The sequence below is a fragment of the Danio rerio genome, chromosome 1 (assembly GCF_052040795.2).
Source record: "Danio rerio strain M-AB ecotype USA chromosome 1, GRCz13ab, whole genome shotgun sequence".
Taxonomy (NCBI): domain Eukaryota; kingdom Metazoa; phylum Chordata; class Actinopteri; order Cypriniformes; family Danionidae; genus Danio; species Danio rerio.
Window position 1 is genome coordinate 39,172,501 of NC_141021.1, and position 20,672 is coordinate 39,193,172.

A 20,672-nucleotide genomic window follows, 5' to 3' on the forward strand; every position below is an offset into this window, starting at 1 on the left:
AGGTCTCTGGCAGTCCTGTTTGTGCCTGCATATTACTGCTGGGTCAGCGTTGTTGTTAGGAGTCCAGGGTAAGCGGGGTAGACCCCTTCTCAAATTTCTGAACTTGTTTGTTTGGTTGGCGTTGCCTAGATTTGGAACGACTTGTAGTTTTGTTGATTGGAAGTAAATTGTTGTCACATACATTAGGGGATTTCTAATGGGACTGCAGGGGAGTTCTGTTGGTTGTGTGGAAATATTTGGGGAAAAAGCACTTAAAATCTAAGAATAAAAATGAAGCGTCAAAATGAAAAATACAATTAAAACATATTCAGATTGTATTATTAACACATCCAATTTAAAATAATAATTATAACCATTTTAAAATATTGAATTTAACAGTGTTGAGCAATATTTAAATAATTTGGATTGTAATAAAATTACTGTTACTAATAGGTTCAAATGGATATTGAATATTTTATTTGTAGAAACAAATCAATTAGGGTTGGGCGATGTCGACCAATTTGGCATTTTACGATCTCTAATGTGAAACATCGCAACGGACGATGGCATCGTCATCATAGATGGCAGTGAATTGATTATTTATGAATAATTAATTAATTAATAAATAATCAATTATTTATAGAATACCGTTTTAACTACCTGACCCGCATGCTCTTTGTTTTACCCGTAAACAAATTATAAAGATAAGTTACAAAATTACCATCTGTCAATGATTAATTAATAAATTAATAAATAATTAATAAATAATCAATTATTTATAGAATACCGTTTTAACTACCTGACCCGCATGCTCTTTGTTTTACCCGTAAACAAATTATAAAGATAAGTTACAAAATTACCATCTGTCAATGATGTCGTTATAATGTCGGCGACAAACTTGGTTGGTAAACAAATGGTGCACAACTAGGGCTGGACGATATGGCAAACATTTATATCACAATATATTTCTAAATTTTGGTAGATGCGATAAAATTCTGATATTGATATGGACAATATCAAAAAACATGAAAAAAACTGCAGAGAACGCAAGTTTCATACACGTTTTAAACATTCAATAGTATAGATTTTTATGAGAATAATTAATAGGTGTATACATGTGTTGATAAGCGAAGTTTGATTTAAATCCTACATGGCGCCTCTAGCCATCTGTTTGCACCATTGCCTTATCTTTGACAGTGCTGATTTTGGTGTCGGGAAGGTGAATGTTGGTGAGGCGACAGGTTGGCTTAAACTTTTATGATGCTTCATCTTCTGTCATTACGCTGATGAAATAGAAATAATGTGATTATATAGATGTATTCAATCTGCTAAATAAGGAAAATGTGTTATATAGAATAATATAAAATATTAGTCTATATAAATATAGACTACTTATAAATACTTCTGTATAAATAAATACTTCTATAAATACTTCTGACTCTCACTATGTTCTATTAGGTGGAACAGATTTGATGTGTTCCCGCTGCTAGTCGGCACCACTCTTCCGCACATTTTGCAAAGCACCGAAACTACAAGTTTAACCGAACTTAAAAAGCTGAACCACTACCACACCACTGCATTAGTCTTTCCTCTCTCTTAAACTAATTCGTCTGCATTCTTACCTGTGGAAGCTTGTTCATTCACATCTGTATTCAGGGCACACTTCAGGGCAAACTTTCTGCGGCGTATAGCTAACCAACTGCTGTACTAATCGCTGACGGCGTGTCTGTGATGTATGTCATCACGCAAGTGACATCACGATCTTTCTGACAGCTGAGCACTGAACATCATTCAGTGACAAATGATACAATGTATAAGATCTTATAAATATAATAAAATATATACATGCAAATTTATATTGAATTACAGTATAAAGTACAAGCGTGAAAGTGAAAGATTGAAGCAATGTACTGATGCTGTGACATGTTACCTGATAGACCAAAAGACTGAAGAGTCATTAGATAGAGACAAGATTAGTTAAATATCAAATTTAACAACTATAATGAGACGCAATCCAGTGGTGCATGCTTGATAAACTGTCAGACGTGCACTGCTCTCTGGGGTTTTGTGCTCAAAGCCCCTTGCTCTGCTGATTGTGGAGCTCAGACGCGCACACACTGCAGCACATGACTTTGTGTGTGGTCATGTGATGTGCCTTTTTAGTGGTATAGTGTGGAAGGAGAGCTTTTCAAAAATGTTAGATGAAACTCCAGTGTGGACGTGAATTATTTTCGTTCTAAAATGGCATTTTGGCAAAGACGTATTAGTGTATAAACGGGGCCTAAGAGTGTATTTTTCGCAAGCAGGTTGCTGTTGTGATGAGAGCGGGGTGGAAGATTGCGATGCTGGCTCAGCATCGTGATGTCTATCGGCATTGTCTATCGACCCAACCCTTAATCAATGCATCTAAACAAGGCAAATCATGCAAAACTATAAACGACTTTCACATTTTTGGATTGGTGTCTTTTGCATGAAGAGGATCTATGGCCTCTAAAAGATTTAAACTTCTGACTTGAATTAATGAAGGTCAAATTATGAGTCTAATGTTAGGTCATGCTAATGCTGTTGTTTGGTTATTAGCAGGAGTCAAAGTTCCCTATTCTGCTATTTTAAAGGTTCATTTATTTTGAACGTCTCAGAGTAGATTTATATGCTAGATCTAAACACATTTATTTTCCTATAATATACAGTAATGAATGGTGATGATTCACTTCAAATAATGAATAAAGTTGTCCCAAAACTATTTTAGATTCACTTTGAATGTTGACTACTGTAGATTTATGTCATGTATACTTCTCAAGTCATTCAAAGCTAAGCGCAAGGAGTTATTCATTTAATATAAAAGAAAAGTTGTAATTGCATAAAACTAAGCATAGAATAGGGTTAGAACAGTGACTGTTTGTGTCCGAAGGCATTTTCTGTTTGTGTATTTATTTACATTTCATTGTGTTCATGTATATGCAGCTCCTGTATTTCAGATGTTTTAACCAGGTTATACTGAGCCACCTTCAGATCTGCCTACATTCTTTATAGCACATGTAGTTTTGTATTTCACTTCTGATTGCATGTTTGAGCATGTGGCGTCTTCCTCAGCCACGTTTTTATATGTTGGTGATGCCTACTAGACATAGGCTACATACGGAAGAAAGGAAAGAAAACTATTTCCTGTGGCTTCTATTTTGAGGCTGACTGCAAGGACAGAAGCTCAAGAAACACTGCATTTCTTTTTTTCATTTTTTTTAAATTTGCTGCTCTTGGCTGTCATTTGCATCACTGAGCAAAAATTGTCTTAACAACAGGTTATGTAAAAGGGTTGCTGTCAAATGTAGATTTTAATATACCTGTCTGCAGTGAGATTTATTATGTCATCTTTTTGGTTTCAGAGTGATCTAATGCTTAAGGACTTTTCTTTGGACTGAAGGGGGGATTTTTAGGTATTGTCAAGGTTTCAAACCTACTTGTAGATTTTCCCCTTTTAAAAACAACACAAAATAAACAAAATCATCCAATTTAATTTGTTCAAAACCTTCAAATATTATTATTTATTATTATTTAATTATTATTATTATTTTTTTTTTGCTGAACCTTGACATAAGATCAAGATTACTTAAAGGAGGCTATTGAATGTTAGAGCGTGGAGGCAATAATGAACAAAAAGCCACCTTTGGTACTGTGTTGAAAACTATAGGAACTGACAAAAGTATAGACCGCTAAGAGAATGAATGAGAAGTAGGGCTAAATCTAACATTGTATTATTTTGTTATTCTGCCACATGAAAAAATAACGCTATTTTTAGATGACTTAAATAGTTATATTTTATCATTTGAGTTGATTGATTGGGATGATTCTGTAGGTTCATCTGCATAAAACCTAATAAACAATCTACAAGCATACATAATTACAATAAACAAAGATTAAAGTGAAATAAACAAAATTATTTTTTTCGAGCATTCTAACAGTATTTAGGCACAGTAATTGAATAGTCAAATGTAAAATAATCCTGCATATAGTCATTGTTGCATGAATAATTCAATAGATTTAATTGTTTTTAAGGTTACAAATGGTACAATTTATTACTGAATGTTGCTCAAATCCTCTTACCTCATATGTTATTTGCGTATGTTTGGTACCTCATACCAAACATATGCAAATGATCATTGAAATGATCATTAAAACTGAAAATTGCATATCCTATGATGTGACTATTGTAAAGAATCACGTTGCGATATCGATGCTGATATGATATATTGTGCAGCACTAATGCTTAAATATTAGTACCTTAAAATGAATGTATGATATAACCAGGGTATTATAGACCCTTAAAAAGCCTTAAATATACTGAAATATTGTGTTGTAGGTCTTAAATTTTAATTTTAATTTTTATTTTTTTAACGGGTCTTAATTTAACTTTGTTCATGTATAGCTACCCAATTTAGTCATGAACACCCATGCAATCACCAAAAATCTTAATCTCAAAAGTTTTAAAAAACTTTTTATTTAAAAATAGCATTTATTTGCTTTTCTTACAGTAACATTTGCTTAAGTTCTCCATTTATTTACTGCTGAGGATACTGACCTGACCTATATATTTTTTTATTATCAAATGTATTCAATTATAATCATTTTTTGATTGGGCAGGTGAAAATCTTTTCTAACTGGGATATTTAAAAAAATCTTAGCTTTTAGCCCATTATGAGCCTAATTTTTTATTCATAATGGTCCTAAAAATAGCTTAAGTCGTAAATTTAACTTGGTAACACCTGCAGTATTCCTAATAACAGGTAATCAGTTCTCTTCACTATGCAAAGGCTTACAAAGATGGTACTATAAAATGTTTGTACTGACTTGCAAAATACTTACAGACAAGACATCACATTTTGTAGAAACACCTACATAGTCAACTGCAAAAGCTAAATCTTATGGAAGTTGTATTTACATCCTCTTCCCTACTCGAGAGTGTTAATCACTCATATTTTTCTCTTGACATTTACAGTCCGCTCTATCCAGGGGACATATACATGTAGTCAGCAAGTCTGTTTTGTCCACAATCACATGATTGAGCTTTGTTGTAGCGTAATCCACATTCACTCCAACCCCGCGCAGATGAGTTGACCTGGCGTTTTTAGTTGGGACTGGGCAAGAGGGGTGGAGTAAGCAGCTTATTGACTCTTAGTGTTGAAATATGGGTCATTCACTGCCCATTGTAGATTAAAACCACACATCTTGTATACACCTTTTGTGTAAGCCATAACATTTTTGTTCACTCACTATCACTGTTTAATGATGGCGAGGTTAATGTTAAGTCTTTGTAGTCATTATATCCAGGTCATCTTATTGTTGTCCCGAGCCTGAATGATTGAACTGAATTTATTGGAATGATTTTACAAGTGGATTACAAGGATAAAAGACTGTAAATCTCTGACAAATATGGCAGGCAAATTAAAAAACCACCGTAGTAAGCAGGGGAAAATGTGATCTTTGCCAGCTCATTTCACACGGATGGGCCCAGCTGTCGATGTTGACGACACTGCAATGTCGGATACTGTTCATAGTGTTCGTCCTAAAATACCCCAGCGCTCTGTCCCACGGACCCCAGTGAGAGTTCACTTATATCGAGATCATCCTTTGGGAATCCACAGAATTAAGTCGAATTCAATCTGATTTACAAAACCTCTTCAAGCCAAAGTCCTACGTCTTGTTTTCAGTCGGGTTTTCCACATTTTTGTGAAGGGGAATTTTTAGCATCTGTTAGGAACACCTTCTGCTTCAGGATGCTCTTGGCAACATAAGACTCAAGCAGGATGTTTGCAGAGCGTAACTTTCATTATGACCAACTCGTATCTGTGAATGGGTGGGATTGTTAAGCTATTGTTTAGGGATACTTTTCCTGAACAGAGGGCAGAGTTATCCAAATATTCCCAGTGTGGTACAATAAAATGATTGTGTGTGCCCTAAATGTTTAAGGTCATGTCATGGTGTGATTTATATACAGTAGACTACCATTCGGAAGTTTGAAGTCAGGAAGTCTGTAACGTAAGACTGCATAATTTTGATTCAAAATACATTATTTTAATCAGATTTTGAACTGATTTTAAAATGTAAATGTGATGCTGCGTTCACACCAAACGCGGAAGAAGCATCAAGCACGAGTGATTTACATGTTAAGTCAATGCAAAAGCACGAATAGACATCCTGCTGTGCGATACGCGTGAATGAATCAGTGCCAGTTGAGCATTTTGCGTGAATTGAGACTTCAGATGACATTTACGCTGCGTTAACCAATTAGGAGCTTTCTCTTGTTGGGGCATGCTTATGACATAGCGCCTGTTGTTGGTGTCCCGGTAGGAAATCCTCCTGCCGACACCGGACAACAGTTGATCAAACTAGGCTCGACTCAGTCGGAAGCACTGCTGAAAGCTTCCATCATCCAGGTTAAGTTTCTGGAGGAGTTTATAAACTCTCAGAGCTGGGTGCACCTCTGAAGGATCTAGTGGACTCGGCATGGCTCCAAACGTATCAATCCTGTTTTTACAGTCTTCATAAAGCACATAAACACAGTTATTCTCTCATTAAAATCCATGTTAGCCATTTAGAAATGAAGCTACAGTCACCAGGCAGTCAAAAGCCCTGCCCATGACACGATTCCGTAGCTATTGTGAAGTGGATTTGACATGCAAGTGAAGTGAGCAAACTCAAAATGTTTGCACGTCTATTACGCTATTTACTTTCCTTTTTTTTAAAAAACATATTTGTTTTACTTGTTTGTTAATTAAATCCTATTTGCTATTTAACCTATTAACTTAATTTTATGCAACAGTCAAGTTGCATGTTAATTTGTTATGCGAAGAAAAGGGAATCATTTATTTTTGGCATTCTGATTTATGTGAAATTGTGAATATAGGTCTACATAATCACCTTGCAATTTTGAAATTATTGCTTTTTTGCTTTGAGTAGAAGATTCTGTTCATAAGATCAGTTCTTTTTTTACAATAAATTTAGTTCTTTACTTTTATAAAATATAACATTTTGAAATATTTATATTTATCGGCTATAGTATATCGATAATCAGCCTTCAAATCTTATGAGTTATTGGTTATTAATATCGTCCAAAAAATCTATATCGGTGGGTCCCTAGTAAATGTGATTAATTCAGCATATTAACATGATCGCATTATCACTCAATGAATATGACTATATCTCACTTGTGTTGAATTCTTTTTTTTCAGTGAAACAGGGCACTCAAAAATTATTATAAAAACATCTACTGGAATGTCCAAAAATGAAACACGACATCCATTCCCCTTTTCCCTTGAGATTTAAATGCTTAACTCCTCTCTCCTTCTATATTTGCAGAACTTTCATTGGCCCAGAAGAAGTTTGCTCAGTGCCTGGGTGAGTTCAAATTCGAGTACATCGGCGATGCCAAAACTGACGACGAGAAGTGCATTGGTGAGTTCTTCTTTTTGCTCTTCTGCATGTATTTATTTATATGCATGCAAACATTTACTGTAAACACTTATCTGCTAGTATCATCTTAGCAACTGCTGTGAATCTATTTGTTTCAGTTTAGCAACTAACTAAGATGTGACACATTGAGAAATCTATCAGTTCTTTCTCATTGTGTGCGTATGTGTCATTTTAGATGAATCCTTGCAAGAGTTCTCCCTCTTTCTCCGTAACTTGGAAGAACAAAGAGACCTGATGGTAAGGACAACCAGTCGAGACTTGCTCTAAAAACTCTCTCTTATACGTTTCACTCAAATCCTTGCAGGCTAAAAGATATTTTTGGAACATGTCATCATGGGCATTTGCATGCCGAGAGACGCAAACTGCAATCAGCCTTATTTGCATCAGGACTTCAACACGCGCTGCAAAACAAATGCCATAAAGCAATGCCAGTCCTCTGTTTGTTCCTGCATGCTTTGAATCACAGTTTTGCCACAGGAAGTGAGTTTCTTTGCCATCAGTTATTTGTGTCCTCTCTCAGTGACTCTGTTATGCAAGACCGCTGCTTATGTTGAGTCATGACACCTCTGAACTACATTCACAAGAAACTGTGCCTTCCAATTCTCCTATCAACAATCCAATAGTATGTGTTTTAAGTCTGTATTTTAAAGGCCAATGTATAGTTAGTTGCTTTTAAAGTAATATATTTTTTTTTAATATACTTCAGACATTTAACATTTAGAGCCCTTCATCTGGCACGAATATGTGTTTTCTGCATTCTTAAGGTACAAGAGAATGTGGGGTTGGCCACCTAGGTAGAAAGGGCTCATGTTGCATTTAGGTCATGTTAGTATTTATTTAGTATGCAGTATTAGAGAGCTAAAGGCCCTGCCCATGACTCAAAGTGCAACAGCTGACAGTTGTTTTGAGCTCATCCAGGAGCCCCACCCATTCATAACAGTGATGTTACGGCCCCTCGTCACACTGGAGGCATGTGTAGAAGAGGTGGAGCGAACAGGCCCTGACAGGGTCAGAGAGAGAGAGAGAGAGAGAGAGAGAGAGGTTGTAGAGCAGAGGTGCTCCTTTTCAAGTTTAATGAGCAATAACAGTCATGTGTTGTGTTTCTTATTACATTACATTTTAAGGTAAAGATTAGCTTTTATGATCAAATAAATGCAAATAAATGCTGTTTTCTAAAACCTTTATAAAATTAGTGTTTTTGATATCGTTCTAGATTTCTGAAATGCTTTTGAATCCCCAAAGCAAATATCTCTACCGTGACCTTGAAATAGATTTTTAAAAGTATTGAGAGTGGCTTCCAGAGACACATGAGACTTGCACAAGGGTATGTTTTCCAAATAACAAAATAACTTGCTAGTTAACTAAACATAACACAGTGCACTCAAAACTAGATACAGTGCTATTCACAAGCTATTGTACATGCATTGTTTTAAGGCAATATTTTCAATTTATACTTCTCTGTTGAGTGTAAACAGTAGGTATGGCGTAACCTAAACATTGTCATCCACCCTATGCCATACCCTGATGCACAGCTCTTTACATCCACACCTGGTTACACAGCTTTAGCTTCATTCATTTATTTTCTTTTCAGCTTCGTTTCTAATCTGGGGTCACCACAGCGGAATGATCCGCCAACTTATCCAGCATATGTTTTACGCAACGGATCCCCCTTCGACTGCAACCCCTCCCTAGGACACATCCATACACACTCATTCACACACATTTACTATGGTCAATTTAGCTTACCCAATTCACCTATACCGCATGTCTTTGGACTTGTGGGGGAAACCGGAGCACCTGGAGGAAACCCACGTGAACACTGGGAGAACATGCAAACTCCAAACAAAAATGCCAACTGACCCAGTCGAGGCTCGAACCAGCAACCTTCTTGCTGTGAGGCGATTGTGCTACCCACTGCGCCACCGTGACACTTCAGATTTATCTACACATCTGTGATTTTGTTGGGTCAGTTGCATCGGATGCATTTCTGATGTAAACTCATTGATGTCTGACGCAAGCATTGTCGAAAATACTCAAACCCCACTACCAGCTGGTGTTTTGGAAGTGTTATTATATGTAGGCGGAATGCAGAATTTTAACTTCTATGGATGTGGTTGGCTACATGTGTAGGCTGTGGTGTTCATTCAACATGATTGTTTATTTCAGTTCATGTTGGTTGAGATCCAAATAATGTTGATGTTATATTATTCTACAAATTATTGCTGTATGAACTCTGGACCACTTCACTGTTTTTGTTTTTCGTTTAGCTAATTATGCTAGGTTTCTTGTGTCACTTTGGGTTCCTCCATGAAACTTAAGAACACAAGTCAAAAAAACAAACAAAAAAAAACCTCATGAAACTAGAGAACATTCAAATACTGCACGCTAATTCTGCTAACAAACTTAAATGTATGAAGATAAAGATTGCTAAAGTACATAGTACAAAATATAAAGACTACTTAATATAAGCTTGCTTATTTAGCTCAAGAGGATGATTTAAAAGTGCACCTAGCAATTGGTAAATGCTACCACAGTGTTTTACTGAGTCCCAAAACACTTGCATAAAGAGGCATGTCTAGTAATGATAACATAATATCAGAAACATTGTAACGTTATCAGAGATATCAAGAATGGTTTAGTTGTTGTTGGCTAATGAGTATGTTTTGGTGCTTGCAAATGTCTACTTTGTTTTGTAAAATTCACTTGGTGCACCTTGAAGTCCATATTAAGATAACCCTGTAAAAAAGAAAATATGCTTCTAATGCCAGGTCTAGAGCTAAGAGTTTATAATGGCAAAAGTTCAAAGCATAATTGGCTAACAAGGCTTCTGGGAAACAGCACCTAAAGTGGGACATTTCCTATGTGGAATAAAAACATAAGCAATGAAATGACATATACAGTTTCATATTTCAGTGCATGTTGTCATGTCTTTAGAAGTAATTAAACAAAATAAAAATCTTTTAGTGTTTAGTTTAATAATAAAATGGCACACATATTCGGTCACACTTTATTTTGATGGTCCATTTGTTGAATTTAAGTTACACTGCATCTACATGCCAATTAATTCTCATTAGATTACAAGTAGACTGTTAGGTTGGGGTTTGGGTTAGAGTAAGTTGACATGTACTTGTAAATTTTCTTTTACTCAGTTAAATGTCTGTTGAAGGAGCAGAATCAACAGATATTAAAAAGTCAGTCTACTAATGCTCAAATGGACCATCAAAATAAAGTGTTACCACATACAGTATTCAGCCAAATTGCTTAATGTTACTGTTGGCATAACTAGTATTGGTATATTTCCATTATACATCAGTTAGTAACTAGTAGATGTTAGTAGCTAGTAAAGTTGTAATATTAAAGCGGCTGATGTGAGAAATATTTATGCTTCTGACCAAAAAAGATTTCAGTTTAACGTTTTATTGGACGTGTAACACATTTCCTAATTTTGATTGGATCATCAAGTGTTAAGATTATCTAAAGTAGAAGCAAATGAGACTGTAGATGCAGTATTCAATTGAGCAACTGATGGTTTTTACAGTGTCATTTTTTTTTTATAAAATCCTCTAACTGCTATTATTTTTGTGCAGTGTTTATTATAAGTTATTTAATTTCCCCTTCCTCTTTTAGTGACATCTATTCTCTTCTCTGATGCATTTAGTTGTTTGAGGAAGGGACAACCTGTCACTGACATTAGATCAATGTTTAACAATAGAGTCAGGTGATAACTCAATGCAAATCATGATACCAGACTCGCATTAAGATGTTACTGCAATATTTGAAGAAAAAAAAGACACCAAATACAAAACGTAAAACATTAATAAATTTGCTGTTGATTTAAAATAGTAAATTTGGTATGGATTTATGTAATGAACTTCAAAGTGTTGAATACAAATATGAATACAAAGCTGAACTTAGATTCATATACTTCCTCTCTGTGACTGTTTACATATAAATAGGTAGTTAAATAAATAGGCAATTTTACAGGTAAAAGCGGGGTTGGCCAAACAGTCAAAATAACATTGAAAACAATTTATCAAAAGCTGTGACATCTTCATCGTGAAATCACATTTTTGTGATCAGTAGTCTTCAATTTAGTGATTTTAAATGATGTTTGTGCTTTTACTTTAAGTGACATTCCTGCATGCTTGCTTATCAGATGATTGATACAATAAGCCACACATTTTAAAGGGTTAGTGCATTCATAAAATGACTTCTCTAACCATTTACTCACTCCCAAATTTTTCTTGCACATTTGAACCAACCTGTTTGCTACAGAATGCGTGTGTGGCCTTGTTTACACTTTTACATTTTAGTTTAAAAATGCATAACTTTTGCTACAGTTATGCCTTTTTGTTCACACTAACCCAGAGTTTTTCAGCCCTGACAACTGAGCTTTTTGACAATCTTTTTGACAGACATTTGATTAAGGCTTTTTTAAGTGCACAAATTTTAGTCTGGCACACTCCCCTCAGACTTCACAAGATTGTGAAAACAAACTCCAGAGGACACGTCAGGTAAATCTTCTAAGGGATCAGTATACTTTAAAATGTCATTTACATCACCCTGGCTACTTTGTTTCACTATCTTAACAATAAAACGAAAACATGGTACAAGGCAGCGGTTCTCAACTGGTTTGGCCATGGGACCCACAATTTTACATGGTCATCAAGCCACGACCCAAATCTTTAGGAACTATAATATAATTTTAGGAATTATAATTCATTTGTATTTATTTATGAACAATTTACAAGTAGTAAAATCACCAATACTTACAAATAAACTAAACTTTATCTCTGTCATTTAACAAAATGCATCAAAATATAGTAATATTATAGAGTAAAAATGTCAAATATTGTAAACAGTGGTTAGGGTAAGGAAAGGTTCAGTTACTATTAACTAGTAACTAAACTGAACTGTTGATAAAACGTTAACACTGATCCTGTTGATCAGAACAAACCAGCAGATTAAAGTAAAATGATTTAAATAATCATAACCATTTTTATAATAATTGTCTGGGCTTTCTTGGCCTTTGCTACACGATGAGCACAGTAAGATGCCTGTACTTGAACATGAAGATGTTAGGCACTTTTGTGAGAGATCTATTAGAGTCGTCTTTGAAAATAGTCCACAGGTTTGTCCTTGCAACTGGGATGTCATATGTAGTGAGAGCACCTCAATACATATTACACACTGAGGTTTTAAGCCTCCAAACTTTACATATTCTGGATCATACTTTTTTTTTTTTTTGTATAATTTCTTTGCTGCTTTTTTCCATTACTTTCTTTGTCTTTCAATTGCAAGTTTCTTTCAATTATAAGGGTAATTGTGAAAGTTTAACTAGCAAAACTTGTAAACTTTGCTACACAAATATTTTTTAGGTAGTTTTATCTGATAATTAATATGTGATGACGTATGTATTTATATTCTCTTTATGAGTTCTTAAGATGTGCATTATTCGTGTATTATTCTCTTAAAATGTGCATTATTCATGCGTTAATCTCTTAAAATGTGCATTATTTGGTTTAATTAAATGTTACAGAAACCCCCAAGTACTTTTTTTTTTGAGATTTTAACAAATTTGTGTGTGTTGAGCATCAGTTAATACAATGTTAGCACCTGGTAGCTTTAATTGTGTGGAAAACTGGATAATTTTGAGCTTTTGTCAGCTAATTTCATCTTCTGGGTTTAAAATGATTTTTGGGGCAGGATCAAAATTGTCACTGTAGTGCAAAACTGTAATTGCAAAGATGACGTGTTGGATCTCATTATTATTCATAGCGGAGTTTTCTTATCCTATGAGAAGAGCCGGCTTCTTAATTATTTATGACTGTTAGGGCCGATACAGCAAAGCTGTTTGTATGCAGCAAGCATTTTTGTCAGGAGAGTAGTACGAGTTTAGTGGAGAATGTGGAGAATATGGTGGAGTTCGTTCACATTTAGACACATCGCCGTGCTGCTGTGTTCGACTAAATCCTCCAGATTACCAGCAGGGCTAATGGTTAAAAAAGGCAGGGCAAGAGACCTGCTGCACTGAGTCTGCATTCAGACCCGGGGATTGAGGGAGAAGTTCTCATTTATAGTGTTTATATAAACACGATTATCTTTATAATGATATAAATTGTGGTTGTGTGTATATGAAATTACAACTGTAGCAGGGCATTAAATTTTATTTCTTTGCATTTTAACTTTGTAAACTATAAAATCATGGTTTTGTGTTTTATTTGAGAGGGTGCTCGCTGCAGAGCCGTTTGAGGAGAGCTGAGCTCCAGCGAGGGGGAGCATGAGCTGTCGCTCCTCCTCCTGTAAGCTGTTTTAATGCGTAAACCAACCCCACCCCTAACCCTACCCCCAGTGACATCACTCGTAGAAGAAGTGCAAAAAAGGTGGAGCTCAAGCTTAAGCTCCCCCTCGCTGGAGCTCACCTCTCCTCAAATGGCTCTGCAGAGAGCACCACTTGTTTTATTTTGTGAGCCAACTGACAACAGTTGTTAATTGCTCCCTGCCTTCTCCCCTGCTTTGCTGGCCACGCACACTCCTCCCTCTGATCGCGGAACTCCGCGCCCATTATAATGCTTTTTTTTTTTTTAAATTTTGAGGTAGACTTAAACCGAAAGTGGGGGGTGTCATGGCCCTTTAAATGATACAAAATAAACATCTGTGCTCTTTGAGTTAATTGAAAGCCTTGTTGTGTTATCCAACTCATGCAGTGGGGAAGTTCTTACTGTCATATAAACAATATAAATGCAGTTTTGAAGAAATTTGTGGAGCTTTCGGCATTTACAGTTTCATTGCAGCTTTACTTATCATTGTTTTTACTCTTTTTACAGTATCAAATGACTAGAGGTAACCATATTGCTGGTGGATGACATTGTTTAAAACTGGAATCTACTATTTGTGCAAGTTATGAAAAAGAAATAATGAATTAATAATTGTGTTTCACAGATGAGAAACATCACAGAGACACTGATGAAGCCATTAGAAAACTTTCGAAAAGAGCATCTTGGCTCAGCAAAGGTAAATTCGGTTTCAGATCATCTCTCATTATTTATTAAATATAGGATGTTTGCACTAGAGGAAGTGAAAACAAATGTTTATATATGAAGAGTTCAGATGCAAAAACCTCTAAGTGTCATCTGAATTTTTTTCTAATATTAGCATATTTCTCAGTATCCTTTGTCTTGATTTAGTAATTTTACTTTTATGGTAAAGAATAGGTTATTTTCATCACTTTTAACATGAAATAACTGAACATAAACATAAGAGGCTGAATAAAATGCTCATTGTAGAAGATAATTCCAGATGACACTTAGAGGTTTTTGCATCTGAACTCATCATATATACATAGTATATAGTTCCTTGTAAAAAAAAAATATAAATACATATACTCTTCTAGTTCCACGTATTCAAAATAGCAAGTTCCTCCATTTCATATTTTCTTTTGCTGTCTTCAGGCAGAGAGAAAGAAGTATGAGAAGGAAACAGAGAAGTACTACAGCTCCCTTGAGAAACTTTTGAACATGTCAGCGAAGAAGAAGGAGCCACAATTACAGGAGGTACTTCACATGTCATCCTTCCCACACACACACGATGGATGTGTAATGCAGACTATTTTCAGAAATAGTGGTTTTATCTGTATTTCTGTTAAAAGATTTAAAAACTTTAGGGCCAGTGGATTCTAATATTCAGTAGTGTTAACCGAAGCTTGTAGTAGATTTCTTTCTTTCTTTCTTTCTTTCTTTCTTTCTTTCTTTCTTTCTTTCTTTCTTTCTTTCTTTCTTTCTTTCTTTCTTTTCTTCTTTCTTTTCTTCTTTCTTTCTTCTTTCCTTCTTTCTTAACAAACTTTAGGACATTTTTGAGTGGACTCAACTTTCAACCCAATTACTCTTTCTTACTTTCTTTTCTTCGCCTTTTTCCTGGTTTTTTCTTTTATTCATTTTTTTCTTTTCTTGGCTTTCTTTTCTTCGATTTCTTTTCTAACTTTGCCTGTTTCCTTTGCTTTTCTTTCTTTCTTTCTTTCTTTCTTTCTTTCTTTCTTTCTTTCTTTCTTTCTTTCTTTCTTTTCTTATTTGCTTCTTTTTTCTTTGCTTTAATTTTTCTCTTCCCTTCTCTAAAAAAGTTGACTCAACTTAAAATAAATTACTTTTTTCCTTCTTTTCTTTCTTTTCTACACTCTTTTTTTTTCACTTTATTTATTTTTAGCTTTTTTCTGTCTTTGCTTTCCTTCACTTGCATGCTTTTCTTTCTTTTCTTTGCTTTTTCTTTTCTTCGCTTTCTTTCTTTTTTCTTAGCTTTTTTTCTTTTTATTTTCTTTTTTCTTCATCTTTTTTCTTTTCTTTCTTTTCTTTTTTTTAGCTTTTTTCTTTGCTTTCCTTCACTTGCATGCTTTTCTTTGCTTTTTCTTTCTTTTCTTTGCTTTTTCTTTCTTTTCTTTGCTTTTCTCTGTTAAAAAAAAGTTGACTCAACTTATTATTTTAGGGCAACACACTTCAGAATATTTTTAAATTGACTCAACTTTCAACCCAATTATTGCACTTGACTCAATTTGAGTTAACTGTTGCCTTGATTTTAAGTCGAGTTGACTTTTTTTTACAGCGTTCTCTCTACAGCGTCTTTAATTTCTTTAATTTTTTGGTCTTTACTTTGCTTCTTTCTTTTCATTTCTTTCTTTCTTTCTTTCTTTCTTTTCATTGCTTTCTTGCTTTCTTTCTTTTCTACTATGCTTAAGAAGCAAGGCATTTTAACTAATGACTCTCAAGCATGGGAAAAGTAAAAGTGGGCATCATATTGCTCTGCTAAAGTCTTGACTGGGCAGTGTCTGAAGAACATGACCTTTTAAGGCATGCCCATCAAGCCTGTATGCTTGTATACATTGAGCATAAAAAGCATTGGAGACTGTTGATATATTTATAGTGGGCCATTTTGTTCCTGTAGACCACTTGATGTATGTGTTTTGGTCTAGGGCAGTGGGATGTTTAAAGTCCTAGATGCCTAGAACAAAGGACAGCTGAGGTGACTGCTCTGTTGTTCTCTAACTCATGAGACACTTAAGTTATTATCGGCCGAGTACACAATGCCTTCAATTTAATGTGTTTAAGGAAGGATATTTTTGTCATTCTTTGTAATAAAGCACAACAAATTGTTCCATGTGTGTCACCAGATCACAACTTTTGGCTAATGCATTACACTTTCTTTAACATCCTGTAGCATGCACACAAAAACATTATATCTGTTGCTTGTTCGGACTACTTATTTAAAACGAGCTAAAACAACACAATTATTCAGTTTGGTTTAAGAAAACATAATTGTTTATGTTTAATATATTTAAACTGGTAACAAATAAGAAGTTAACGTAATTTCTTTATGTTGTCCTAACACAAATTCACAGTGTGGAACCCAGCATTTTTTATAGTGTAAATGTTTTGTATTTAACTTGATATATCAAATAAAATGTTTTATTTATTTATTTTATTATTATTATTTTTTTTTGTCACTTACATCTTGAGACCACTGCATTCAGCAACTGGCCAATTAAAGATTGTTTAATGAATGTTAAGTATACAATCATTATCATTGAAGTACTATGGTAGTTTATCAGTAGTTTTTATTTTTTCTTCTTAGATTTCAATTTTAGCTTTAGTTAAAGAGTTAGTTCACCCAAAAAATAAAGTCACCCACCCTCATACAGTATCATTCCAAACTCATCCGTGCACTGAATGAACCATAATGTTTTCTGTTAATTTTAATATATATATTTTTCTTTTTTTTATTATTATTATTTTGAACAATCTGAAACCATAGCTCTCAGATTTTATATAAAAAAGTTTTTACATTTTTGTGTTAACTAACCCTTTAACGTTTTTATCATGTGTATTTTTTATACATAAATTAAACTTTTTATATTTTGAAGCAAGTTAAGTGACACTTTGGTGTATTTTTGTTGTATGACTGCTTACAAACCAACTCTTTTGAAAAGAAAGCTTATGAGTTTGCTGCTCTGATTGCGTTCTCCCTGCACAATTGCATGGTACGTACATTAGCAGTTGTATCCAAATCATCATCACACTGTCGTACCCTAAATATTTTGTTGACAGAACGGTGTCTTCGTTGGCATGCAAAGGTTATTCTATAACAAATGCAAACATGGACAAGCTGCTGTACCCCAAAGGTATTTTATTTTCAATAGCGTATCATTGTATAAATGCTCTATTTGTACTAATATATTATTTACTTTCTCAAGCAGATGTTCCATTAATAGAAAGTGATAGTAAAACTTATTTAACTAGACTATTACATACTCCGGATTGGGCTATCATTTTCAACCTGTCGTTTTTGTACATCCTGACGTCTATTAGCTACGACATCACTTTTACAACATTTCTGTTGAACTTTTGACATAAAAAAACAACTAAAACTAATATAACCAAAACTAAAAAATGCTTAATTTTTATCAACTGTGTTTTGTTAGGTTCTAGTACATTAATCAAGCTTTTCCATTTTGCTGTAAATTAAGTGACACTTAAGTGTATTAGCGTTCTGTGACTGCATGCAAACAGATTCTTTTGAGAAAAAAGCTTTTTAGTTTGCCTCTTTGATTGCATTCGCTGTGCACAATTAAACTGCATGCACATTCCCAGTTGTATCTAAACCATCATCACACATGTGCAGTCAAACACGGGCAAGCTGCTGTACCCCAAAGGTACAATATTTTCACAATACTTTTTTCAAAAGCGTACCATTGTATAAATGCTCTACTTGCACCAATATAGTATATTCTTTCTCAAGCAAAAATTTCCAGTAATAAAAAGGGATAGTGTTAAAAAAAACGTATTTAACTGGACCATTACATACTCTGGATTGGGCCATCATTTTGTAACTTTTAGATTTATCCTATCTTTTATTAGCAAATACCTAACATTTACACTATTACACCAAGTAGCTAACACTATTTTAACTGGGCAAGTTGTTGTTTCTGTATTTCAAAGAAGACAGAAAAAGAGAAAGGGAATATTAAATGAGAAAACAGTGGGTGTGGCTTGTTTTTGTTGAATAGATGTTGTAGAGTAGGCATTTCATTCAGAAAGATTGGGAAAAAAAAAAAAAACAGACACCTTTATCTCACCATTTCGCTTTGCTGTCATGTCTCTGTCAAAACTGACAGTTGGGGTGTATGTTAACTACGCCCAATACCCTAAGCAGATGTAATCTAAGAATTTAACTGAAAATAAACAAGTTGATTTTCATATTTTAGTTTTAGATTACTACATTTTTTATCTTAATGAAATCAGCAGATAATTCACCACAAAACTAGCAAAAATCATTATGGTTAGTAATGTGTGCTTTAAGAGTTTTATTTCTGCATGTAAAGACACTTTAAACCTAATGTTTTTTTTAGTTATTGTTATATATATTCTTTAAAGTCATATACTGTTGCTAACATTACTGTAATTTACTGTATTTGCACAACTAATTAACTATTTAACAATTAATTAACTATTTTACAGTAATTTCCTTTGTTGGTTACATTGTCATCACACTTTGAACAATTACTTCCATTTTCAGAAAATGGCCCTCTGTGTTTTAACCCAGGTTAACACAGAAAAAAAGACAACTTTTGGAAAAACCCATTTGGCCATCAGCCTGATTTAAGTCACATCTTATTTTTATGTGATGAGTTCTCTTCCCCTTTTTTCCTTCAATCTTTAATCTGAACTGTAAAGCTTTTTTTGTCTTTGTCTGTCCATCATGTAGGCTGATGTGTCGGTGGAACTGATGCGACAGCACTTTCAGGAGACCTCTCTAGAGTATGTTTGCAAACTGCAGGAGATACAGGAGAGGAAGAAGTTCGAGTGTGTTGAACCTGTAAGTGCACGACCCATCATCCTCATGGTCATTGAACCTAATCGATTTCTTCATTGTTTGCTGATGGATTTAGCTGTAGGGGGAAAAACTCACACACATTTGATAAAATATACAGTTTAAGTCAGAATTATTAGTACCCCATATATTATATTATATATATATATATATATATATATATATATATATATATATATATATATATATATATATATATATACACACACACACACACACACACACACAATTTCTGTTTAATGGAAAGATTTTTTCAGCGGGTTTCTTAACAAAAATGGTTCTAATAACTAATTTCTAATAACTGATTTCTTTTTTCTTTGCCTTGATGATAGTATGTATTATTTTACTAGATATTTTGCAAGATAATAATATTCAGCTTATATTGCAATTAAAAGGCTTAACTAAGTTAATTAGGCGTGTTAGAGTACTTGGGTAAATCATTGTATAACATTGTTTTGTTCTGTAGACCATTGAAAAAATAAATTGCTTAAGGGGGCTAATAATACTGACCTTAAAATGGTTTAAAAAAAACAAAACTTCTTTTATTATAGCCGAAATTAAACAAATTAGATTTTCTCCAAATGAAAAATTCCTTGCTCTGTTAAACATCATTTGGAAAATATTTGAAAAAGAATAAAAAAAAGCTCAGGAGGGCAAATACTTTTGACTTCATCTGTACCTGCAATAATTTGAGGTAAATTTATAGTCCAAGAATAAATGTGAATTACATGTTATACATACACAATGGTATTATAACCATAACACTTGGTTACAAAGGTGTGTGTGTGTGTGTCCGTGCGTGCGTGCGTGCGTGCATGCAAGTGTGTGTGTGTGTGTGTGTGAGTGTGTAATTTTGACGTTACTAACGGCATCAAACAAAATGACAAAAATAAGGGCCAAGCTTGGATTGGCAAACTAGTAGGGTTGTCGCAATATCATTAATTAACCTTATGATGTTATACCAGCTGAAGGTATATATTTGCACCTCACTTCACCTAAGATTTATTAATTCTTTTTGTTTATTTTGTAGATAATTGACCAACACAAAATACATTAAAGTAAAGAGACAAATTATACAGAATGAAATTTGATACAAAGGAGCATTTTTCCAACAAAATTAGGCTATGTGAAGTGGTCAAAAAGTGTTTCAATGTTTCCTCTTGCTATTTTTTGCCTTTGATTGTCAGATAACAGTCCAAAGTAATTCAAAGTTTCACTTTGTGATTCGTTCTTTTAAAGAGATTGTCACGGTTGTAGTTACTAAATCATATTAAGAGGAACAGAACTGAAGTGTTAGAAAACGCGCAATAGGCTATAAAGGCGCATATTCTACACAGTTTAGCAACCTTAAA

The 20,672-nt window shown here is 34.1% G+C and overlaps 1 protein-coding gene across 3 annotated transcripts in view; it reads left to right on the forward strand.

Annotated features, from left to right (window-relative positions):
• arhgap10 (Rho GTPase activating protein 10) overlaps window positions 1–20,672 on the forward strand; it is a 125,421-nt gene that overhangs the window by 32,393 nt on the left and 72,356 nt on the right. For all 3 annotated transcript variants that reach the window (XR_015475930.1, XR_015475929.1, NM_001045250.1), the window contains 5 exon segments: window positions 7,333–7,428; window positions 7,622–7,683; window positions 14,389–14,460; window positions 14,898–14,999; window positions 19,195–19,305. Coding sequence is in view for 1 of the 3 variants with exons in the window: in NM_001045250.1 (NP_001038715.1) it covers window positions 7,333–7,428; window positions 7,622–7,683; window positions 14,389–14,460; window positions 14,898–14,999; window positions 19,195–19,305 (443 nt within the window). In the remaining 2 variants the exon portion in view is untranslated.